Source organism: Berghia stephanieae, chromosome 7 (genome assembly GCF_034508935.2).
Source record: "Berghia stephanieae isolate SIO BIC M18660-M18661 chromosome 7, UCSD_Bste_1.3, whole genome shotgun sequence".
In the NCBI taxonomy this organism is placed as follows: Eukaryota; Metazoa; Mollusca; class Gastropoda; order Nudibranchia; family Aeolidiidae; genus Berghia; species Berghia stephanieae.
In genome coordinates, this window is record NC_088366.1 from 52,114,693 (window position 1) to 52,124,692 (window position 10,000).

At 38.1% G+C, this 10,000-nt stretch overlaps 1 protein-coding gene across 1 annotated transcript in view; it reads right to left on the bottom strand.

The window, feature by feature from the left end:
* Window positions 1-8,025: 8,025 nt before the first annotated feature.
* Window positions 8,026-10,000, bottom strand: part of LOC144977460 (uncharacterized) — an 8,325-nt gene continuing 6,350 nt past the window's right edge. Inside the window, exon 5 of the mRNA XM_078922707.1 lies at window positions 8,026-9,609. Within this exon, the coding sequence (XP_078778833.1) occupies window positions 9,297-9,609 (313 nt within the window). The 3' untranslated portion in view covers window positions 8,026-9,296. The remainder of the gene's footprint in view (window positions 9,610-10,000) is intronic.

Consider the following 10,000-nt stretch of genomic DNA (forward strand, 5'->3'; position numbering starts at 1 on the left):
GGAAAACAGATATAAGGGGATAGAAGACACAGTATGGACCTCCCTGCCCGTTATGGGAGGTCAGGACCCACCCAGCTATCTGTCCTTAAAACCAATCAATCTGATCCAGCAGTCATCGCCTTTCTGCATACTGGATAACTACACGCATCGCATTACTGCACGCTATTCCTGGTTGGGGGATTCTGTTTTCTATATGGAGGACAGGACAGAATGGCGAAGACTTGTGGCTCATGATGGGCGCCCCAAGAGGCGGCCTAAGTAAGTAAGTATCATAACTTGTCGTTCCAACAATGAACCTACTCCACAACATTTGCGGAGCAGACTCTTAGGTCATGGTCAGTGCAGCTGGGCCCATCCTGACATTCTCTAAGGATGCGTGTGCTCCATCGTCTGCTCTGGGCATCCACATGTACACAAGCTAGTCTCAGCCAGCTCCCACTTATTCATGCTTCCAGTTGTTCTCCCATGTTTTGTCCGTGCTCTGTTCAGTGTTACCCATACATTTCTGGGGATCTCAGTTCCGTAGGGCAGTTCTTCTCGGATCTTCGACAGCAGTATTTGCACGATTGTCCCACTCCCTTTCTATATAATATAATATGTCGCCATAAGGTTCGGATAACTGCACGTTTTGCTTAGACCATTTTCTACTTTTCCCATCCGATATTTTTACAACCATTGCAAATCACTGGCAATGGAAATGCACTTTCACTTTCACACATCATAATCTATTAGGGACATTATAAATACGATAGTGCCAGAACGTGTTACGAAAGGTAATTACGTGTTACTACACAGTGAAATCTTCGGCGTTCACAAGGCAATGCGAGGTGCTGTTTCTATTGTTTTTAAGGGTTTACGGCGCTTGCAACACATTAAGGTCATATCAGCACCAGCAAAAAGGAAGAAAATGGGATAGTAAAAAGTTCTAGAATTACAATTAAAACACAAAAGAAAAGGGGAATTGGTTCAAATAGGGAACAGATGTAGATTCCAAGAGAACACCGTCAAAGTACTTAGTTTGAGATCACCTCAAGGTCTCATCCAGACAAAAGCACAGGTCTCAACTAAGAGGAATACACTCAAATGTTTACAAATCATATAATATAATATGTAAACTAAACATACTACAATACATAACAGAGAGATGATTTACAAGGAAAAAAATATCATCTTCCAAAACTATAACTATACATTCGACTGTTTCCCTCCCAGCCAAGGAACTCCGGCCAGGGCCAGGACAAAACCAAGTAATCTCATTCCAAGACAACGACAGGAAACAATTGGAAAACGGGTTGGGGGGATAGAAGACACAGCATGCACCTCCCTGCCCACAATGGAGGCCAGGATCCCCACGCAGTATGCGAGGTGTCATCATCCAGTTAGTGAAGAGTTCACACCTTTCAGCTACCATGTCTCCTTATGTAATATAAGTCTTCATGACTGCGAGCCTTCAAATCGACAATTTTCTACTTCTCCCCTCATATTTCAGTTTAACGACCAGTGTGAATAATGACAGTGGTAAAACACGGTCACACATCATACATTATCGTAATACATAATGTTAGGGTGTCATCAAATTGGGCGACCAAGCATGTCAAAGAGTTTTTTTTCTATTTAATTTTGACGAGCTAAACAAATTAAATTGCTTGATTTATAGTATAGAATTGATTAACAACAAAAACAAACCCCCTCCCTCGCCAAACAGGAGCTTTTATATAGCGCGATACCCACCAAACGTGCTCAAAGCGCTTTACAAGGGATCCCTAGCCAACAGCAACACTCAACATGTAGAACAAGACATGACGCATGTTAGGCGATATTGCAATTTTTTTTTTTCGGACATGGACAACGCTGTTAATGGCCAGTACTCATTTTACACCTGAGTACGGTGAGAGAATGTGAGTAAAGATTCTTTTCCAAGGACTCAACTATGCGCCGAGCGAGGCTCGACCCCAGGACCTTCTGATCCGAAAGCGAGTGTCACACCACAAGACCACATAGCCGCAAATAAATAAATAAATACTCTGACAAGCCTTGATCAGCCGATTTGATAGTTTGAACAATGCACGCATATATCAGGGGAGATCATCCGTGATTAATTGATATCAACAATGATTGTCTCCCTTCACACATCGGATTAACGCACGATCGGATAACTGCATTCCATCTCTCCCGAGCAAAACGTTGCAGAAAAGCGATGACTATTGTACTAATACTAATAATCACGGTTGTCTATCCAGGGGACAACCATTCTGTGACTACTTATAACACAACTATATTTTTTTTTAACGATAACTACTATGTTACTAGTGTGCATCTTGTGTGAGTGTGTCGATATCAATATTGTATTGTTATAAATGTGTAACCAAATGACAAATTGCCACTTTTTTGGGGACAATAAAGATATCATATTATTATTATTATTATTATCATCATTAAATCATATTAAAGCTCTCCCCCCCCCCCCCCCAGATTTCTATCACATATAATGTCAATGGAGGGGGGGGGGGGGAGGGTGAAGTGGCCGAGTGGTTAAGGCATTGCACTGTGACCCGGAAATTCCCGGGTTGGTTTGTTTTGTTTGTTTGTAAGGGTTTTATGGCGCTTGAAACACATTAAGGTCATATAAACGCCAGTAAAAAGGAAGAAAGTGAAACGGTAAAAAGTTCTAGAGTTCAATTAAAGCACCCAAGAAAAAGTAAGACAAAGGGGATTTGGTTCAAATAGGGAACAGATGTAGATTCAAAGCGCACACTATCAAATTACTTAGTTTGAGATCACTTAAAAGTTTGTTTGTTTTTGTTTTTAAGGGTTTTACGGCGCTTGCAACACATTTAGGTTATATCAGCGCCAGTAAAAAGGAAGAAAATGGGATAGTAAAAAGTTCTAGAATTACAATTAAAGCACCCAAGAAAAAGTAAGACAAAGGGGAATTGAGAACAAATAGGGATTAGATGTAGATTCCAAGAGCGCACCACCAATGTACTTAGTTTGAAATCACCTACAAGTCTCATCCAGACACAAGCACAAAACCAAACAAAGACGAACACACTCAAATGCTTACATTATACATTCAAAATAAAAATAATAATACATAACAGAGAGATGATTTACAAGGAAAAAAATATCATCTCCCAAAACAATAACTGCATTTGACTGTTTCCCTCCCAGCTAGGATTCCGGCCAGTGCCAGGACAAAACCAAGTAATCTCATTCCGAGACAAAGACAGAAAGCATGTTGGATAACAGATATAAGGGGATAGAAGACACAGTATGTACCTCCCTGCCCGCTATGGGAGGTCAGGATCCCCACCCAGACTTAAAAGTTTCATCCAGACAAAAGCACAGGTCCCCACCAAGAAGAATACACTCAAATGTTTACAAATCATAAATAATATGTAAACAAAACATAATACAGTGCAAAACAGAGAGATGATTTACAAGGGAAAAATATAATCTCCCAAAACTAACTATACATTTGACTGTTACCCTCTCAGCCGGGGTATCTGGCCAGGGCCAGGACAAAACCAAGTAATCTCATGCAAAGACAAAGACAGGAAGCAAGTTGGAAAACAAATATAGGGGGATATAAGACACAGTAAGTACCTCCCTGCCCACAATGGGAGGTCAGGAACCCCACCCAGGTCCCGGGTTCGAGCCCGGCTTCAGGCACTTTCATTTCTTTTCCTTTGGCAAGATTATTAACCCCCAATTTGCTCACTTGGGACAACAGGGGTGATTCCTGTTGACATCAGTCATCTTGTTTGATGATTTATCTATGTTCCTTCATGGAATGCACAAGGCGACGATATCTTGTGAAGGGGTGGAAGGGCATTATTTGTTTTGTTTTATTTTTTAAATAATGTCAATTAGTTCCTATTTTTTATGTCATAAAAAACCCCAGAACTTGCAAAATGAGAACAATGATGATACAGATCGATAAGGTAAGGATTTCAAACATCTTGTTTCTTTTCCACGCTTTTACTGCTCAGGCAAACATTTGGTGATTTGTAGTGACGAGTACGTTATTGTACGGCTATGTGGTCTTGATGCTCACCTTCGGATTGGAAAGTCTTGGGTTCGAGCCTCACTTGGTGCATAGTTGAGTCCTTGGAAAAGACTCTTTACTCACATTCTCTTGCCGCACTCAGGCATAAAATGAGTACACGCCCATCAATAGCGTTGTTTATGTTGGGAAAAAATTCTATATGTTACAAGTAAAGCATTTTGAGCATGTTTGTGGATATTGTAAAGTGCTTTGAGCACCTTTGCAGATATTGTAAAGTGCTTTGAGCACGTTTGTGGAAATTGTAAAGCGCTTTAAGCACATTTATGGACATTGCGTCATGTAAAAGCCCAAGAAGCTCAAGTGAAGTATGGCATTGTTTTTTTTGTTTTTAAAAAAATATTTTCACTTATGTCAAATCTCCTCAGCTTTAATTCTACCACTACCAGTATATTAGAGAATATAAATATAAAGGAAGAAAAAAGAGATCTTACATAAAAAAAACACAAATAATTATAAATAAAATATCAAATTAAACAGACAAAACAGTTTTCAGTGTATGATTTAAATTTTATAAAAATTGCAGGCAATACATAATACCATGATATAACACATAAGTGTGCATGTAAAGGCATAGTAACGAAATGTACTTATTTGCAGGACTGATAACCCAAATTGTTATGGGCTCATTGTTGTCATGGGAACAGTCTCAAACAATCGCAGAATATTGTCCATCTGAAAGCGAGTGTCATACCAACGGGTGTCAAACCAACGAGTGTCATTCCAACGGATGTCGTACCATCGAGTGTCATGCCATCAAGTGTCATACCAACGGGTGTCAAACCAATGAGTGTCATACCAATGGGTGTCAAACCAACAAGTGTCATACCAACGGGTGTCAAACCAATGAGTGTCATACCAATGGGTGTCAAACCAACAAGTGTCATACCAATAGGTGTCGTACCATCGAGTGTCATACCATCGAGAATCATACCAACGAGTGTCATACCAACGAGTGTCATACCAACGGTTGTCATACAGAGTGTCACACCGTTGAGTGTCACACCAATGAGTGTCATACGATCGAGTGTCATACCAACGAGTGTCATACCATCGAGTGTCATACCATCGAGTGGCATACCAACGAGTGTCATACCAATGAGTGTCATACCAACGAGTGTCAAACCAACGAGTGTCATACCAACGAGTGTCATACCAACGAGTGTCATACCAACGAGTGTCATACCATCGAGTGTCAAACCATCGAGTGTCATACCAACGAGTGTCATACCATTGAGTGTCATACCAACGAGTGTCATACCATTGAATGTCATACCAACGAGTGTCATACCATCGAGTGTCATACCAACGAGTGTCATACCATTGAATGTCATACGAACGAGTGTCATACCAACGAGTGTCATACCATCGAGTGTCATACCATTGAATGTCATACCAACGAGTGTCATACCATCGAGTGTCATACCAACGAGTGTCATACCATTGAATGTCATACCAACGAGTGTCATACCATCGAGTGTCATACCAACGAGTGTCATACCATTGAATGTCATACCAACGAGTGTCATACCATCGAGTGTCATACCAACGAGTGTCATACCATTGAATGTCATACCAACGAGTGACTCATACCATCGAGTGTCATACCATTGAATGTCATACCAACGAGTGTCATACCATTGAATGTCATACCAACGAGTGTCATACCATTGAATGTCATACCAACGAGTGCCATACCATCGAGTGTCATACCAACGAGTGTCATACCATCGAGTGTCCAACCAACGAGTGTCATACCAATGCGTGTCATAACAACAATGTTAAAACAATTTGTATTCGATTAACAGACCTGCAACTATGCGCACGTCTATAGTAATTCGTTATCAATAATCACAGAAAAAGTTTTTTGTTTCACACAGTTTATCTCTATTCATTCACCTCATATCAAACACGTGCAAGCATGCGCACACACACATACACACACACATGCATACATTCATTACCAAACAAAAACTCTGTACCTCCGGTTAAGATTTGTAATATTTTATCATAGACTTTTTTCTGATCCCTGGGCATTTATCCTGGTATTCTGTTTAGCAACAAGGGACAAAGTTCAAAGGTCAAACGCGTTGTGTCTCTTTGCACAATCTACAAACAATGAATGAGGATAACAGATCTTTCTGGCTATAAATACAGTTATTCTAGTATTCTGTTTGGCAACAAGGGGCAAAGTTCAAAGGTCAAACAGGTTAACACATCTTTGTTTGTTTTTGTTTTTTGTTTTTAAGGGTTTTACGGCGCTTGCAACACATTTAGGTTATATCAGCGCCAGTAAAAAGGAAGAAAATGGGATAGTAAAAAGTTCTAGAATTACAATTAAAGCATCCAAAAGAAAGTAAGACAACGGGGAATGGGAACAAATAGGGATCAGATGTAGATTCCAAGAGCATACCACCAATGTACTTAGTTTGAGATCACCTATAAGTCTCATCCCGACACAAGCACAAAATCCAACAAAGAGGAATACACTCAAATGCTTACATTATACATTAAAAATAACAAATATAATAATACATAACAGAGAGATGATTTACAAGGAAAAAAATATCTCCCAAAACAATAACTAAGCATTTGACTGTTTCCCTCTCAGCCAGGACTCCGACGAGGGCCAGGAAAAAACCAAGAAATCTCATTCCAAGACAAAGACAGAAAGCTTGTTGGATAAGATATAAGGGGATAGAAGACACAGTATGTACCTCCCTGCCCGCTATGGGAGGTCAGGATCCCCACCCAGTCAACACATCTTTCTGGCGACATATGTGCTTTCCTCTCATCAACTCATAATTGACTCACTGAGTCCATCAAGTCTGATGTCGGATTGAACTGGAGAAAATAAACCATTTGTTTTTGCACAGCAGCTGGTTAATAATAATAATAATAATAATAATAATAATAATAATAATAATAATAATAATAATAATAATAATAATAATAATAATAATAATAAATCATTTATATAGCGTGCAAATTCCATGAATTAATGCTCTAAGGCGCATAACAATAAAACACAAATTCACAAAGGGAAAATAAAATACAGTACTGAAAGCTTAGTTTGAAGAACATTAAAATAAATTAAGTAAAGGCTATTTTAAACAGTTTCAGTCTTTAAACTGGACTTGAAAGAGTTAAAGGGAAATCCATATTTTTGGTGCTGCATTAGAGAAAGATCTGTTGGAAAATTTTGTTCTTGATGTAGACCTTCTAGGTCCACCCCAATAAATAACCCCTCAGTTTTGATCGTCTCAAAACCGCAGAGCACCAACTTTTCAAAGAGTTATAGCAGGTCACTGTAAAGCACACGACTGTGTCCAGGACGGCCAAGCTCAACAAAAGAAAAAGTGTAGGATTGTTTGTCAAAAAAAAAAGGTAAGATTTAGAGAAAAAGTGTACAATTTTAAAACGTGGCCCAGAGATCTCACTCCTCTCAGTGGAGTAACGTTGGATAGAAATAATTCTTATATCAATTTTGTGTGGGGGGAAAAAATGTCAGAAACTTCATGAAAAGTTAAAAATAGAATTATGAAGCAATTAAATTAACCTCTTACATCTATCAATACAACAATAAAGAAAAGAAAAAAAACAAAAGAAAAAAATGCCAAAAAAAAAAAAAGAGACCAAAAAAAAACAAAACAGAAAACAAAGCCAACATAGAACAAACATTAAAAAAAAACCCGCACAAAACAAAACAACTTCTAATGAGGCTATGTCTTGAACATGACGGTCCCAACCCTTTAGAAAACTCAGAGGGTCCCAAATGAATGGCACATGAAAGCTGGTGCTTAGATGCTATTTTTAGCTTCTCTGCTTAATCGCGCACTCCGCTTAATCGACACACTAACCCAAACCCCTGAGGGTGTGAGATTAAGCGGAGTCGACTATATATATATATATATCTATATTATTATATATATATATATATATATATATATATATATATATATATATATATATCTATATTATTATATATATATATTATAGGAAGCATGGAGAATGCTAATAGACTTTATGAAAAACAGAATTAAAACAACTATATACATTAAAATGTTAAGATTTGATTCTCAAGAAAAAACGTATAATCTGAGAGAAAAAGCATACAATCTTACAAAGGTGAAAAAAACATACAAATATGCTTTTTTGGCGTACATTTAGCAGCCCTGACTGTCATAACCCAATGTTTTGACTACTATAGTACACAGCTGCCAACGCCAACTAAAGAAAAGGTGTAATTTTGACTGAAAAAAAAAGGTGTAATTTAGAAGGAAAAGGTGTAATTGTTCAAAATAAAGGCATTATTTATAAACATCTATCACCACAATAATCTGAAATCACTATTGAAAAGTTCCACTCCACAGTAAATTTGGTAAAGGCTACCTCTACAACAAATAAAGCTTCTGGTTTCGGCCTCAGTAAACAAGATAAGCTGGAAGTGGATGATGAAAAATGCAGCTTTCTTCCATTTTCAGTGAGACGAGATGAAGAAAAATAATTGCTTAAATCACCCACACATCCTTGATGACGACAAAACGGCGTGATGTGGAACAAAAACAATACAAAACATAAAAGTGCAATTTGATTTTAAAAGTGCAAAAATATGTCCTTTTGGCGTACAGTTGGCATGCCTGAAAGTACAGCCTATAATCTAGACTTAGACCTGTACCTACTCTCTATTTGTCTATTCCATATTTATTTAAATTACTCGACAAAACAAATCATAATCCTGGGACTTGCCGGGGTCATTTTCTTACAAATCAACCGTCTAATTCTATTTTTTTCACTTTTCTCCAGATTGTCAAATCGGGGAACAATCCCGATTTTATCAGGTCAGTAGTCTTCTATGCAAAATGGTATTAATTCTGTGTGAATATAATGTTATCAGTTGGATTTTAAACTGAAAACATTTGCGTTGAAATAATTCATGCCTTCTTTGAACAAAATCAGTTTTTGTTTCTCAAACTTTTTTTAAAACGTTAAATTTCATAATCCAGATTATTTTGGCTTTAAAATCCATTTCTTCATCAAGTTCTTCCTGATAAAATATCTATATGACTCAGTGCCAAACAAAGCAATAAAGGAAAATACAAGAAAAAAAAAACATCCCAAAAATCTGCCTGCCTCGACTAGGGATCGAACCCGAGACCTTCTGATTACCAATATCATACTGCATTGAGACGATCTGTCACAGAAACCAGAGCTGCCTGTCTTTGCAACTTTACAACTTCAACGTCTTCAGGTCAGCGAGCTGAGACTGATTCATGAACTGCTTCGAGAATCCAACGTCGTTGCTGTGAAGGGTGAATTCATTCAGACAGTCTCTGTAAACGTGTTCTTTGACGTTCTTCAAAGCTGATCTGTCGATGCCGTTCTTTCCCAGATAAGACTTCATCAGTTTGATGGAATGTTCCAGCAAATCTGATTGGGTGGTCTTAGAGTGAATCATTCCACAGTTGAGAGCCTCGTCTGCCGTAAACCTCTTACCGTAGACCATGGCGTCGTTGACATTCAAACCTTTGCCGATTTTACAACTGGAAACAAAGAGATAATAAAAAAGGAACCTTCATGAATGAGAATCAACAAATATAGCAATGACTATCCCGCACAAATCTTTGGGCCTCTTTTTCGCTTACGAAGTGCCCGAATTCGCGTCAAAATATGGGACGAAGCCGTTTCGTATATGCTATTTAAAAAAATTAATTACGACGCTGTTTATTGATGAATATGACTGAAAGTTGGCACACAGTTAGAAAAAAGGTCATTTTAGATTATGTCCAGCGACAAAACTCGTGCGATTACCAGAAGACCGTTAAAAATAGATTTTTACTCTTTGGAGTAAAATATTTCTAAAACTACCGGGCGTGGAGGTTTTGTCGCTGACAAGGTAATACATGAACATTTCTTCTTTTTGGTTGTAAAATT